The sequence below is a fragment of the Bombina bombina genome, chromosome 3 (assembly GCF_027579735.1).
Source record: "Bombina bombina isolate aBomBom1 chromosome 3, aBomBom1.pri, whole genome shotgun sequence".
NCBI classification, from domain to species: Eukaryota; Metazoa; Chordata; class Amphibia; order Anura; family Bombinatoridae; genus Bombina; species Bombina bombina.
The window spans coordinates 520,294,011-520,309,084 of record NC_069501.1 but is presented as its reverse complement, the minus strand read 5'-3'; the positions used below and the strand labels follow the sequence as shown (position 1 = coordinate 520,309,084).

General features: G+C 38.4%; 1 protein-coding gene across 1 annotated transcript in view; it reads right to left on the bottom strand.

Annotated features, from left to right (window-relative positions):
• Positions 1-15,074, bottom strand: part of CUEDC1 (CUE domain containing 1) — a 472,989-nt gene that overhangs the window by 51,892 nt on the left and 406,023 nt on the right. The window contains exon 7 of the mRNA XM_053706942.1: positions 12,909-12,992. Coding sequence (XP_053562917.1) covers positions 12,909-12,992 — 84 coding nt within the window. The remainder of the gene's footprint in view (positions 1-12,908; positions 12,993-15,074) is intronic.

Below are 15,074 nucleotides of genomic sequence, written 5' to 3'. Positions count from 1 at the left end.
TAGAATCAGAAAAATATTCTTATAAATCTTCTAAGTATTTCTTGTACATAAGATGTAAAAAGAATAGCAATATATAAAGCAAAAATACTAATGGATTCTGCATGTAAAAGTTTATCGAGATAACTTATTACAAACCATAGCTAAAGATAAACATGCCGCCCTGTGTAAGATACACACGCTGCACAAACAGGACACTGTGCACGATAATCAGACCCATGATCTAGCAATGATCTAGCAAGAACTGTGCAAAATTGCTTGGCTCTTAATCCTCTAAAGCTTTATGAACGTTTAAAGAATAATAACTTGTTATTTGCTTTTATCTTTCTATTCAGCTTTTAATAGTTATAGTCCACTTGTCTACATTTACAGTATAGGGAGACGTCCCTTTTTATTTTGTATTTACATTGTATTTTATTAAATAACATAATTTATGTAAGAACTTACCTGATAAATTCATTTCTTTCATATTAGCAAGAGTCCATGAGCTAGTGACGTATGGGATATACATTCCTACCAGGAGGGGCAAAGTTTCCCAAACCTCAAAATGCCTACAAATACACCCCTCACCACACCCACAAATCAGTTTAACGAATAGCCAAGAAGTGGGGTGATAAGAAAAAAGTGCGAAAGCATATAAAATAAAGAATTGGAATAATTGTGCTTTATACAAAAAAATCATAACCACCACAAAAAGGGTGGGCCTCATGGACTCTTGCTAATATGAAAGAAATGAATTTATCAGGTAAGTTCTTACATAAATTATGTTTTCTTTCATGTAATTAGCAAGAGTCCATGAGCTAGTGACGTATGGGATAATGACTACCCAAGATGTGGATCTTTCCACGCAAGAGTCACTAGAGAGGGAGGGATAAAATAAAGACAGCCAATTCCTGCTGAAAATAATCCACACCCAAAATAAAGTTTAATGAAAAACATAAACAGAAGATTCAAACTGAAACCGCTGCCTGAAGTACTTTTCTACCAAAAACTGCTTCAGAAGAAGAAAATACATCAAAATGGTAGAATTTAGTAAAAGTATGCAAAGAGGACCAAGTTGCTGCTTTGCAAATCTGATCAGCCGAAGCTTCATTCCTAAACGCCCAGGAAGTAGAAACTGACCTAGTAGAATGAGCTGTAATCCTTTGAGGCGGAGTTTTACCCGACTCGACATAGGCATGATGAATTAAAGATTTCAACCAAGATGCCAAAGAAATGGCAGAAGCTTAATGGCCTTTTCTAGAACCGGAAAAGATAACAAATAGACTAGAAGTCTTTCGGAAAGACTTAGTAGCTTCTACATAATTTTTCAAAGCTCTAACAACATCCAAAGAATGCAACGATTTCTCCTTAGAATTCTTAGGATTAGGACATAATGAGGGAACCACAATTTCTCTACTAATGTTGTTGGAATTCACAACCTTAGGTAAAAATTCAAAAGAAGTTCGCAACACCGCCTTATCCTGATGAAAAATCAGAAAAGGAGACTCACAAGAAAGAGCAGATAATTCAGAGACTCTTCTGGCAGAAGAGATCGCCAAAAGGAACAAAACTTTCCAAGAAAGTAATTTAATGTCCAATGAATGCATGGGTTCAAAAGGAGGAGCTTGAAGAGCCCCCAGAACAAAATTCAAACTCCATGGAGGAGAAATTGACTTAATGACAGGTTTTATACGAACCAAAGCTTGTACAAAACAATGAATATCAGGAAGATTAGCAATCTTTCTGTGAAAAAGAACAGAAAGAGCAGAGATTTGTCCTTTCAAAGAACTTGCGGACAAACCTTTATCTAAACCATCCTGAAGAAACTGTAAAATTCTTGGAATTCTAAAAGAATGCCAAGAAAAATGATGAGAAAGACACCAAGAAATATAAGTCTTCCAGACTCTATAATATATCTCTCTAGATACAGATTTACGAGCCTGTAACATCGTATTAATCACAGAGTCAGAGAAACCTCTTTGACCAAGAATCAAGCGTTCAATCTCCATACCTTTAAATTTAAGGATTTGAGATCCTGATGGAAAAAAGGACCTTGCGACAGAAGGTCTGGTCTTAACGGAAGAGTCCACGGATGGCAAGAGGCCATCCGGACAAGATCCGCATACCAAAACCTGTGAGGCCATGCCGGAGCTACCAGCAGAACAAACAAGCATTCCTTCAGAATCTTGGAGATTACTCTTGGAAGAAGAACTAGAGGCGGAAAGATATAGGCAGGATGATACTTCCAAGGAAGTGATAATGCATCCACTGCCTCCGCCTGAGGATCCCGGGATCTGGACAGATACCTGGGAAGTTTCTTGTTTAGATGAGACGCCATCAGATCTATTTCTGGAAGTTCCCACATTTGAACAATCTGAAGAAATACCTCTGGGTGAAGAGACCATTCGCCCGGATGCAACGTTTGGCGACTGAGATAATCCGCTTCCCAATTGTCTATACCTGGGATATGAACCGCAGAGATTAGACAGGAGCTGGATTCCGCCCAAACCAGAATTCGAGATACTTCTTTCATAGCCAGAGGACTGTGAGTCCCTCCTTGATGATTGATGTATGCCACAGTTGTGACATTGTCTGTCTGAAAACAAATGAACGATTCTCTCTTCAGAAGAGGCCAAGACTGAAGAGCTCTGAAAATTGCACAGAGTTCCAAAATATTGATCGGTAATCTCACCTCCTGAGATTCCCAAACTCCTTGTGCCATCAGAGATCCCCACACAGCTCCCCAACCTGTAAGACTTGCATCTGTTGAAATTACAGTCCAGGTCGGAAGAACAAAAGAAGCCCCCTGAATTAAACGATGGTGATCTGTCCACCACGTTAGAGAGTGTCGTACAATCGGTTTTAAAGATATTAATTGAGATATCTTTGTGTAATCCCTGCACCATTGATTCAGCATACAGAGCTGAAGAGGTCGCATGTGAAAATGAGCAAAGGGGATCGCGTCCGATGCAGCAGTCATAAGACCTAGAATTTCCATGCATAAGGCTACCGAAGGGAATGATTGTGACTGAAGGTTTCGACAAGCTGAAATCAATTTTAGACATCTCTTGTCTGTCAAAGACAGAGTCATGGACACTGAATCTATCTGGAAACCCAGAAAGGTTACCCTTGTCTGAGGAATCAATTAACTTTTTAGTGAATTGATCCTCCAACCATGATCTTGAAGAAACAACACAAGTCGATTCGTATGAGATTCTGCTAAATGTGAAGACTGAGCAAGTACCAAGATATCGTCCAAATAAGGAAATACCACAATACCCTGTTCTCTGATTACAGACAGAAGGGCACCGAGAACCTTTGTAAAAATTCTTGGAGCTGTAGCTAGGCCAAACGGCAGAGCCACAAACTGGTAATGCTTGTCCAGGAAAGAGAATCTCAGGAACTGATAATGATCTGGATGAATCGGAATATGCAGATATGCATCCTGTAAATCTATTGTGGACATATAATGCCCTTGCTGAACAAAAGGCAAGATAGTCCTTACAGTTACCATTTTGAACGTTGGTATCCTTACATAACGATTCAATATTTTTAGATCCAGAACTGGTCTGAAGGAATTCTCCTTCTTTGGTACAATGAAGAGATTCGAATAAAACCCCAGCCCCTGTTCCAGAACTGGAACTGGCATAATTACTCCAGCCAACTCTAGATCTGAAACACATTTCAGAAATGCTTGAGCTTTTACTGGATTTACTGGGACACGGGAAAGAAAAAAATCTCTTTGCAGGAGGTCTTATCTTGAAACCAATTCTGTACCCTTCTGAAACAATGTTCTGAATCCAAAGATTGTGAACAGAATTGATCCAAATTTCTTTGAAAAAACGTAACCTGCCCCCTACCAGCTGAGCTGGAATGAGGGCCGCACCTTCATGTGGACTTAGAAGCTGGCTTTGCTTTTCTAGAAGGCTTGGATTTATTCCAGACTGGAGATGGATTCCAAACTGAAACTGCTCCTGAGGATGAAGGATCAGGCTTTTGTTCTTTGTTGAAACGAAAGGAACGAAAATGATTATTAGCCCTGTTTTTACCCTTAGATTTTTTATCCTGTGGTAAAAAAGTTCCTTTCCCACCAGTAACAGTTGAGATAATAGAATCCAACTGAGAACCAAATAATTTGTTACCCTGGAAAGAAATGGAAAGTAGAGTCGATTTAGAAGACATATCAGCATTCCAAGTTTTAAGCCATAAAGCTCTTCTAGCTAAAATAGCAAGAGACATAAACCTGACATCAACTCTGATAATATCAAAAATGGCATCACAGATAAAATTATTAGCATGTTGAAGAAGAATAATAATATTATGAGAATCATGATCTGTTACTTGTTGCGCTAAAGTTTCCAACCAAAAAGTTGAAGCTGCAGCAACATCAGCCAATGATATAGCAGGTCTAAGAAGATTACCTGAACACAGATAAGCTTTTCTTAGAGAGGATTCAATTTTCCTATCTAAAGGATCCTTAAACGAAGTACCATCTGACGTAGGAATAGTAGTACGTTTAGCAAGGGTAGAAATAGCCCCATCAACTTTAGGGATTTTGTCCCAAAATTCTAATCTGTCAGACGGCACAGGATATAATTGCTTAAAACATTTAGAAGGAGTAAATGAATTACCCAAATTATTCCATTCTCTGGAAATTACTTCAGAAATAGCACCAGGAACAGGAAAAACTTCTGGAATAACCACAGGAGATTTAAAGACCTTATCTAAACGTTTAGATTTAGTATCAAGAGGACCAGAATCCTCAATTTCTAAAGCAATTAGTACTTCTTTAAGTAAAGAACGAATAAATTCCATTTTAAATAAATATGAAGATGTATCAGCATCAACCTCTGAGACAGAATCCTCTGTCTCACTGACGAGGCCCATAGGAGGCCGAAACGATCGTCTGGGGTTGTCATGTTCCTTGTTCAGAGGAGAATTGCCTGGTATTTCGGGGCTGGACTGACCTTACTTGGCGGGATCAGACTGATATACTTCAGGAAAGTTTTCTTCTGTGAAAAGCACACTGGTCTAAAAGAGGCTGCTTCCGGGTGGTAAATCGCCATAGAACAAGCCACTGAGCTGTTGTTCGTTCCTGGTAGAGCGCTTCTCTCTTTGTATGCAAATTATTATGACCCTGGGGAAGTCTCCCTATGGGTGATGGGGGAAACCAGACGTGGACTCCTTGCCCAGTGTGCTTAGAGGAATGTGGCTGCACCTCACTGACGAGGCCCATAGGAGGCCGAAACGATCGTCTGGGGTTGTCATGTTCCTTGTTCAGAGGAGAATTGCCTGGTATTTCGGGGCTGGACTGACCTTACTTGGCGGGATCAGACTGATATACTTCAGGAAAGTTTTCTTCTGTGAAAAGCACACTGGTCTAAAAGAGGCTGCTTCCGGGTGGTAAATCGCCATAGAACAAGCCACTGAGCTGTTGTTCGTTCCTGGTAGAGCGCTTCTCTCTTTGTATGCAAATTATTATGACCCTGGGGAAGTCTCCCTATGGGTGATGGGGGAAACCAGACGTGGACTCCTTGCCCAGTGTGCTTAGAGGAATGTGGCTGCACCTCACTGACGAGGCCCATAGGAGGCCGAAACGATCGTCTGGGGTTGTCATGTTCCTTGTTCAGAGGAGAATTGCCTGGTATTTCGGGGCTGGACTGACCTTACTTGGCGGGATCAGACTGATATACTTCAGGAAAGTTTTCTTCTGTGAAAAGCACACTGGTCTAAAAGAGGCTGCTTCTGGGTGGTAAATCGCCATAGAACAAGCCACTGAGCTGTTGTTCGTTCCTGGTAGAGCGCTTCTCTCTTTGTATGCAAATTATTATGACCCTGGGGAAGTCTCCCTATGGGTGATGGGGGAAACCAGACGTGGACTCCTTGCCCAGTGTGCTTAGAGGAATGTGGCTGCACCTCACTGACGAGGCCCATAGGAGGCCGAAACGATCGTCTGGGGTTGTCATGTTCCTTGTTCAGAGGAGAATTGCCTGGTATTTCGGGGCTGGACTGACCTTACTTGGCGGGATCAGACTGATATACTTCAGGAAAGTTTTCTTCTGTGAAAAGCACACTGGTCTAAAAGAGGCTGCTTCCGGGTGGTAAATCGCCATAGAACAAGCCACTGAGCTGTTGTTCGTTCCTGGTAGAGCGCTTCTCTCTTTGTATGCAAATTATTATGACCCTGGGGAAGTCTCCCTATGGGTGATGGGGGAAACCAGACGTGGACTCCTTGCCCAGTGTGCTTAGAGGAATGTGGCTGCACCTCACTGACGAGGCCCATAGGAGGCCGAAACGATCGTCTGGGGTTGTCATGTTCCTTGTTCAGAGGAGAATTGCCTGGTATTTCGGGGCTGGACTGACCTTACTTGGCGGGATCAGACTGATATACTTCAGGAAAGTTTTCTTCTGTGAAAAGCACACTGGTCTAAAAGAGGCTGCTTCCGGGTGGTAAATCGCCATAGAACAAGCCACTGAGCTGTTGTTCGTTCCTGGTAGAGCGCTTCTCTCTTTGTATGCAAATTATTATGACCCTGGGGAAGTCTCCCTATGGGTGATGGGGGAAACCAGACGTGGACTCCTTGCCCAGTGTGCTTAGAGGAATGTGGCTGCACCTCACTGACGAGGCCCATAGGAGGCCGAAACGATCGTCTGGGGTTGTCATGTTCCTTGTTCAGAGGAGAATTGCCTGGTATTTCGGGGCTGGACTGACATTACTTGGCGGGATCAGACTGATATACTTCAGGAACGTTTTCTTCTGTGAAAAGCACACTGGTCTAAAAGACGCTGCTTCCGGGTGGTAAATCGCCATAGAACAAGCCACTGAGCTGTTGTTCGTTCCTGGTAGAGCGCTTCTCTCTTTGTATGCAAATTATTATGACCCTGGGGAAGTCTCCCTATGGGTGATGGGGGAAACCAGACGTGGACTCCTTGCCCAGTGTGCTTAGAGGAATGTGGCTGCACCTCACTGACGAGGCCCATAGGAGGCCGAAACGATCGTCTGGGGTTGTCATGTTCCTTGTTCAGAGGAGAATTGCCTGGTATTTCGGGGCTGGACTGACCTTACTTGGCGGGATCAGACTGATATACTTCAGGAAAGTTTTCTTCTGTGAAAAGCACACTGGTCTAAAAGAGGCTGCTTCCGGGTGGTAAATCGCCATAGAACAAGCCACTGAGCTGTTGTTCGTTCCTGGTAGAGCGCTTCTCTCTTTGTATACAGAATCCTCTGAACCAGAAGAGTCATTAGAATCAGAATGATGATGTTCATTTAAAAATTCATCTGTATAAAGAGAAGTTTTAAAAGATTTTTTATGTTTACTAGAAGGAGGAATAACAGACATAGCCTTCTTGATGGATTCAGAAACAAAATCTCTTATGTTATCAGGAACACTCTGAACATTAGATGTTGATGGAACTGCAACAGGTAATGGTACATTACTAAAGGAAATATTATCTGCATTAACAAGTTTGTCATGACAATTAATACAAACAACAGCTGGAGGAACAGCTACCAAAAGTTTACAGCAGATACACTTAGCTTTGGTAGTTCCAGCACCAGACAGCGATTTTCCTGAAGTATCTTCTGACTCAGATGCAACGTGAGACATCTTGCAATATGTAAGAGAAAAAACAACATATAAAGCAAAATTGATCAAATTCCTTAAATGACAGTTTCAGGAATGGGAAAAAATGCCAAGGAACAAGCTTCTAGCAACCAGAAGCAAAGAAAAATGAGACTTAAATAATCTGGAGACAAAAGCGACGCCCATATTTTTTTAGCGCCAAATAAGACGCCCACATTATTTGGCGCCTAAATGCTTTTGGCGCCAAAAATGACGCCACGTCCGGAACGCCGACATTTTTGGCGCAAAAGAACGTCAAAAAATGACGCAACTTCCGGCGACACGTATGACGCCGGAAACAGAAAAGATTTTTTGCGCCAAAAATGTCCGCGCCAAGAATGACGCAATAAAATGAAGCATTTTCAGCCCCCGCGAGCCTAACAGCCCACAGGGAAAAAAAGTCAAATTTTTAAGGTAAGAAAAAATTATTGATTCAAATGCATTATCCCAAATATGAAACTGACTGTCTGAAAATAAGGAATGTTGAACATCCTGAGTCAAGGCAAATAAATGTTTGAATACATATATTTAGAACTTTATTAAAAAAGTGCCCAACCATAGCTTAGAGTGTCACAGAAAATAAGACTTACTTACCCCAGGACACTCATCTACATGTTTGTAGAAAGCCAAACCAGTACTGAAACGAAAATCAGCAGAGGAAATGGTATATATATATAAGAGTATATCGTCGATCTGAAAAGGGAGGTAAGAGATGAATCTCTACGACCGATAACAGAGAACCTATGAAATAGACCCCGTAGAAGGAGATCATTGAATTCAAACAGGCAATACTCTCCTCACATCCCTCTGAAATTCACTGCACGCTGAGAGGAAAACCGGGCTCCAACCTGCTGCGGAGCGCATATCAACGTAGAATCTAGCACAAACTTACTTCACCACCTCCATAGGAGGCAAAGTTTGTAAAAATGATTTGTGGGTGTGGTGAGGGGTGTATTTGTAGGCATTTTGAGGTTTGGGAAACTTTGCCCCTCCTGGTAGGAATGTATATCCCATACGTCACTAGCTCATGGACTCTTGCTAATTACATGAAAGAAATATATGTTTATTTTTATATTGGTGTTGTGATACTTTTAGCCTTTACAGGCGCACTTCTCTATCTTTAAGCTTAGCTTAAAAAATTTGTGTGTATGGTTCCTTGACACATAACAGGAATTGTGTCTTTAGATAAGTGTATAGTACCCTCTCTTAGCGCATCTAATCTTTTAATTGTAATTTACTAAAGATAAACATTCATAACATTTAAAATAAATGAACTTGGCTTTGGTAGGACTGAACTCAGTCAACAGGAATCCCTTAGAACGTTTTGAAAACAGGAACAGTGAAATCTTGCAATATGTAATAGAAAAAAACAATATTTAAAGCAAAATTATCAAATTCCTTAAATGACGGTTTCAGGAATGGGAAAAGAATAAAAAATAATAAGCTTCTAGAAACCAGAAGCAATAAAAAAGTGAGGTTTAAATAATGTGAGGAAAAAAAGTGGAACAAAAAATACGCCCACATTTTTTGGCGCCAAATATGACGCCCACATTATTGGCGCTAAATACAACGTCCATATTTTTGGCGCCAAGAATGACGCCACATCCTCTGACGCCAGAACCGACGCCCACATTTTTTGGCGCAAAAAAATGTCTGAATACACATGCGTCAAAAAATGACGTTAACAGAATACAACTTCCGGCGTCAACTACAGCGCCAGAAATGACGAAATTTTTGCGCCAAAAAAGTCAGCGCCAAGAATGATGCAATAAAAAGAAACATTTTCTGCCCCCACGAGCCTAACAGCACACAGGGAAAAATTATCAATTGAAAATTTTCAAGGTAAAGAAAAATAAAATTGAATAAAAATGCATTATCCCAAATAATGAAACTGACAGTCTGAATTTTAAAGGAATACTGATTATCCTGAATCATGGCAAATATAAGTTTAAAGACATATATTTAGAACTTTATATATAAAGTGCCCAACCATAGCTTAGAGTGTCATAAAAAATAAGACTTACTTACCCTAAGACACTCATCTACATATAGTAGACAGCCAAACCAGTACTGAAACGAGAATCAGTAGAGGTAATGGTATATAAGAGTATATCGTCGATCTGAAAAGGGAGGTAAGAGATGAATCTCTACGACCGATAAGGTGAGGGGTGTATTTATAGGCATTTTAAGGTTTGCGAAACTTTGCCCCTCCTGGTAGGAATGTATATCCCATACGTCACTAGCTCATGGACTCTTGCTAATTACATGAAAGAAATGAGTATATGAACCTCCTAGGTTTAGCTTTCAACTAAGAATACCAAGAGAACAAAGCAAAATTGGTGATAAAAGTAAATTGGAAAATTGTTTAAAATGACATGCCCTATCTGAATCATGAAAGTTTATTTTGGACTACTGTCCCTTTAAGCAATAAATAATTATGTATCATTTTTGAGCAAACATATATATTTTTACTTAAATGTAAAAAAAGTATTTCATTAATTGTTTTGTTAAATGTGAAAACATTTTAACATATGTAACGGTTTATATTTTACATACATTATTGTATTTTCCTATAATGTTCTAACATAAATCCCCTAAATAGAATAGATTCCAAGGTCCCCTTCCTCTCAAATTAATTTCACCAACTGAAGTGTAATATAATTATTTTGAAAATATAATTGTAAATAATAATGTAACTCATTCAGCCCTTGTTGAATCCCCAGTGTGTATTAAAGGGATATAAGTGTCAAAATTAAACTTACATGATTCAGATAGAACCTGTAATTAAGATACTTTTTAAAATTCACTTCTTATTGTCAAATTTACTTTTTTCTCTTGGTATCCTTTGTTGAAAAAAAGAACGTACAAATCCTTCACTCTTGGTAGCTAGCTGGTGATTGGTGGGTACACACTTATGCCTCTTGCCATTGGTTAATCTAATGTGCTCAGCTAGCTCTTAATAGTGCACTGCTGCTTTGGAGTAGACTTTAACTATGTGTTTAATCTATTTCCAGGGGTTAAACACACAATTATATACAAGCAATAGTGTAATACTCTAACAGAGTATTTTCTTTTTGCAATGTTATATAACTTTAAGAATTAACAGTTACAATATCCCTATGCCAGTGCTAATTTATACATGTCACGGACAAGCTAAGTCTCTTACCTAATCGGATTTGTGAGATCATTGGATCTATGTCCGACATTTAACTGTACTTTATTTCTTCTCTGTGTACTTAGCACAGAAATGTGGATTTATTATTGTTTACAATTCTATTTAAGAAAAAAATACATACAATTAACTATGAATTGTTATGTGACAAGATGCTGAGAAAGAAGGCAAGATTTGGTATATTCTATGAAATATAAGGCAAAATATATCAGTAAAGATGAGTGGTATTTATAAAAATAGACACACAAAAGATAAGACAGTATGGTTACTTTTAAATCTGTTCTTTCACATTGTTGTGCTAAGAAATTGTGAAGAACGTTTAAAATAATTAAAAACAGAAAAACAACAAACTTGCTTGTGAGAAATTAAAAAAACAGGCAACTGGGTGGTCAAAGAGAACTGGGGCGTCTGGGGTGTGTTTTTAACTTTAAAGGGGTGTATAGTCTATAGCTGGTCTACAGGAAAGACTCATGAAAATAAGCAAGACAGCTGACAACAATTAGGCTTATTTACATTTATTCTAATGTACAGACATTAAAAAAAAGTTTGCATTCTTATTTGCCTGCTTTAATTGAAGTTTACCTCTTTAAACCAAGCTTTTAGAAAGTGGCTGTAGTGCATATGTATGTCTGAGTTAGCAGCATACTATACAAGGGACAACATTCACTACTCTTTAGCTTAAAGGAACATTATACACTAGATTTTTCTTTGCATAAATGTTTTGTAGATGATCCATTTATATATAGCCCATCTAGGGGTGTTTTTGTAAAAAATTACAGAGTTGCTTATTTTTAAATAACATTGTGCTGATTTTCAGACTCCTAACCAAGCCCCAAAGTTTTAGATGTATACTGATTTATACAGACTGCTTCTGTTTGTATAATGGGTCTTTTCATATGCAGGGGAGGGGGGAGGTACTGTTATCAGCCCCTTTCAGTGGGTGTCCCAGGCTTATCTCATTAACAGTGTTAAATTGGGAGCTTCTAAGTAAGTTTTTAAAAGGTTCTACACTGGATTTTTATATCAGTATCTGTGCATATTATTCTTTATAGTAGTGTCTATTGGTGCTCTGACAAAATGCCGACGGACATTTAGCCAACAGAATTCTGTCCAACGGACAGAAAGCCTAAGCATGTTCCAAGTTTGGCCGAGGGCAGATACGCTCCAGAGAGCTCTGTTCTAATCAGAGCCTCGGGCGCCGCAACCGCCTCTAGGAACCTAACCATGGGTCCCGGCCAGCACATCTTGTAATTCTCTGTCTGTGAAATTATCTATCTATTTATATATCTATCTATTGAATCTATCGAATGTATCTATCTATTGCATCTATTTATCTATATATCTATCAAATCTATCTATCTACCTATCTCGTGGCTGGACTGTTATCTGACAGCCACTTGTGTGTCTGACTATTATCCGTCGGCCAAATGTCTGTCCGGCCACAGTGTCTATTACATGCAGTTACATGAAAATTGGTGTATACTGTCCATTTAACCAGTTTCTATATAATTATATGCAGCTGATTCACTAAAGAATAAAGAGATGGGTTCAACTTAGTGAATTAGGTACCTAGAATAACATATGAACTGGTAAATCTTGAGAGCCTGGTAAGATCCATAATGGGATTTTGACTAATGATATTAGTATAGGAAAAAAACTACATCTGCCTCTAATTGGCCAAAGCAAAGCAGAATAGGTATTCAGATTCAAACAGTTTTCAAAGGATGTATTTGCTCTGGGTTTGTAAATGTTTTTAAACATTAACTCAATTATTTATTTCAGATTGTTTGTAATGCAGGTGATAATTGCACATTTATATAAAACATTTTAAAATATATTTATACTACAGATGCAAAGGAAGAAACATAGGAAAGAAATGTCTATAGGGAGAGAGAATGTGAAAGACAGACAGACAGACAAGAGACGGTGAACTGAAACAACTTCTGTTTTGAAATATATTTTCTTATACGCCTCTGCACACAATTTATATTTAAATCAGAAATCATTTAAAACGTCGACTCCAATTTCTTAGTGAATAGTTGATATTCTGTTCATTGCTTTCTTTGTCTATCAACTCTTCATGACTTGAATATATGCAGAGAACATATTGATTTACAAACACTGAGTGTCCTTACCTGAAATTGAAGGGCAAAGGCTGAAATCATTACTGGCCAGAGTAGTGCTAGACTTAGATTTTTTGGACTCGTATTTCAAACGATCTGAAAAATTAAATGATGATTTTGAAATTATTTTAATATGATAGTATCATTTATTTTAAGGGTTTACTTATATACAACATTTAAGTGCAAACATATTTCACAGCAAAAACAAACAAACACTGGTTATATGGAAAGAAAAGACAAGATAAAAACAGCAAAAATATACAGACAGATTTAGAATGATTTTTGGATGGAATGAACACAAATGGATTCTGCTACTGATGTTATTATTTCATTATGTTATTCCTTTACTGTCTTTAGTCTATTCAAGTGATTTATATTTGTTTTTCTTTTATACCAGGCATCAGTCATGTGTGTTGCATATTTTTTGTGGCTGCTTATTACAATGGCTGGTGTAGTAAGTAAGGTTGCCAGGTATTCAGTATCCAACTGGACAGTCCAGTATTTTAGCAGGCTGTCCAGTAAAATCTTCACAAAAATACTGGATACTTAAGTGTTAAATGCATAATGTCTCCTGTGTCTAAATGCATTACAAATTTGGAGCAGAAAAAGTGAGGGACATACAATTATTGATTTGTATGTTACTGGCAGCCAAGGGTTAAAATGACTGCCTAGTTGTGAAATATAGACATGGTATGATGAAGATACATAGGGTCTAAGCTAAAGCTTTGGAAGGAGGGGCATTGTGTGACCCCCACAGTGTAACATGCCCAGTCACCTACAGATTGTCCAGTATTTTTATGACAGCTGGCAACCCTAGTAATAAGCATCCGATTAGCAGCCACTTAAAAAAAAATTAAACTTGAAATTACTTGCAAGGGAGTGTGCATCTGTCATGTGAAGTGGCTGTAACTTTATTAGCTTCATCAGCTTAAAGTGAATGTAAATTTTGATGCTAAAGTGTCCGGTTTTTAAAAGTTTGATTAAAAACAGGGGCACTTTAATTCATCAAAATTTACATTTCACTCCTGTTGTGAAAAAAAACTTACCTTTTAAACTTGACAGCAGCTCCAGCTTCCTCCGGTCGTCGCAAGCCATTTCTGATGTCAGAAATGATGGATGGGTCATCCTCCAATCACAGATTTTTTTTTGGGGGGGGATCAGTGTGATTCAATGCCGTGATTGGAGGAAGCCGGATTCCTCATTTTAGACTCAGGAAGAAGCTTTGCAATGGGTGGAGGAAGCTGGAGCTGCTGTCAAGATTAAAAAGGTAATTTTTTTTTTTTCACAACAGGAGTGAAATGTAAATTTTGATGAATTAAAGTGCTCCTGTTTTTAATCAAATTTTTACCGGGCACTTTAGCACCAAAATTACATTCACTTTAAAGGGACACTGTACCCAAATTTTTTCTATCGTGATTCGGATAGAGCATGCAATTTTAAGCAACTTTCTAATTTACTCCTATTATCAAATAATTATCATTTTCTTGGTATCTCTATTTGAAATGCTAGAAAGTAAGTTTAGATGCCGGCCCATTTTTGGTGTTCAACCTGGGTTGTTCTTGCTGATTGGTGGATAAACTCATCCTCCAATAAAAAAGTGCTGTCCAGAGTCCTAAATTAAAAAAAAAGCTTAGATGTCTTCTTTTTAAAATAAAGATAGCAAGAGAACGAAGAAAAATTGATAATAGGAATACATTAGAAAGATGCTTAAAATGTCATGCTCTATCTGAATCATGAAAGAAAAAATTTGGGTTCAGTGTCCCTTTAAGGAAGTTTACTATGAAATCATGCAATATTTCAGTAAAATCCCATAAGATCACAGTAAAGCAAAGCATGAATTTAGCATTAATGAAGCTGGCTGTTAATTTTTTCTTCTCTTTTTTTTTACATGCAGACAACAGTAAAAAAAGGGTAGCTCTGGATCAAAGCTCGTGAGCTGAAGATATGTTGAGGTAAAAAAATCTTCCTTTTTTTTTTTACATAGAGCCATGCATGTGATATTTTCTTATCAGTGTATTGCAGTTATGTTGCATCTTTTTCAAGTGATTTCTGTAAATACAGAATATACACTGTCTTCTTTAGGAAGCATGGGGAAAACACAAAAGTCCAGAATTTTAAAGTAAAAGCAAGCAACATGAGTTTAAATGTCCCTTTCATGGGACAGTCAACACTTGCGGT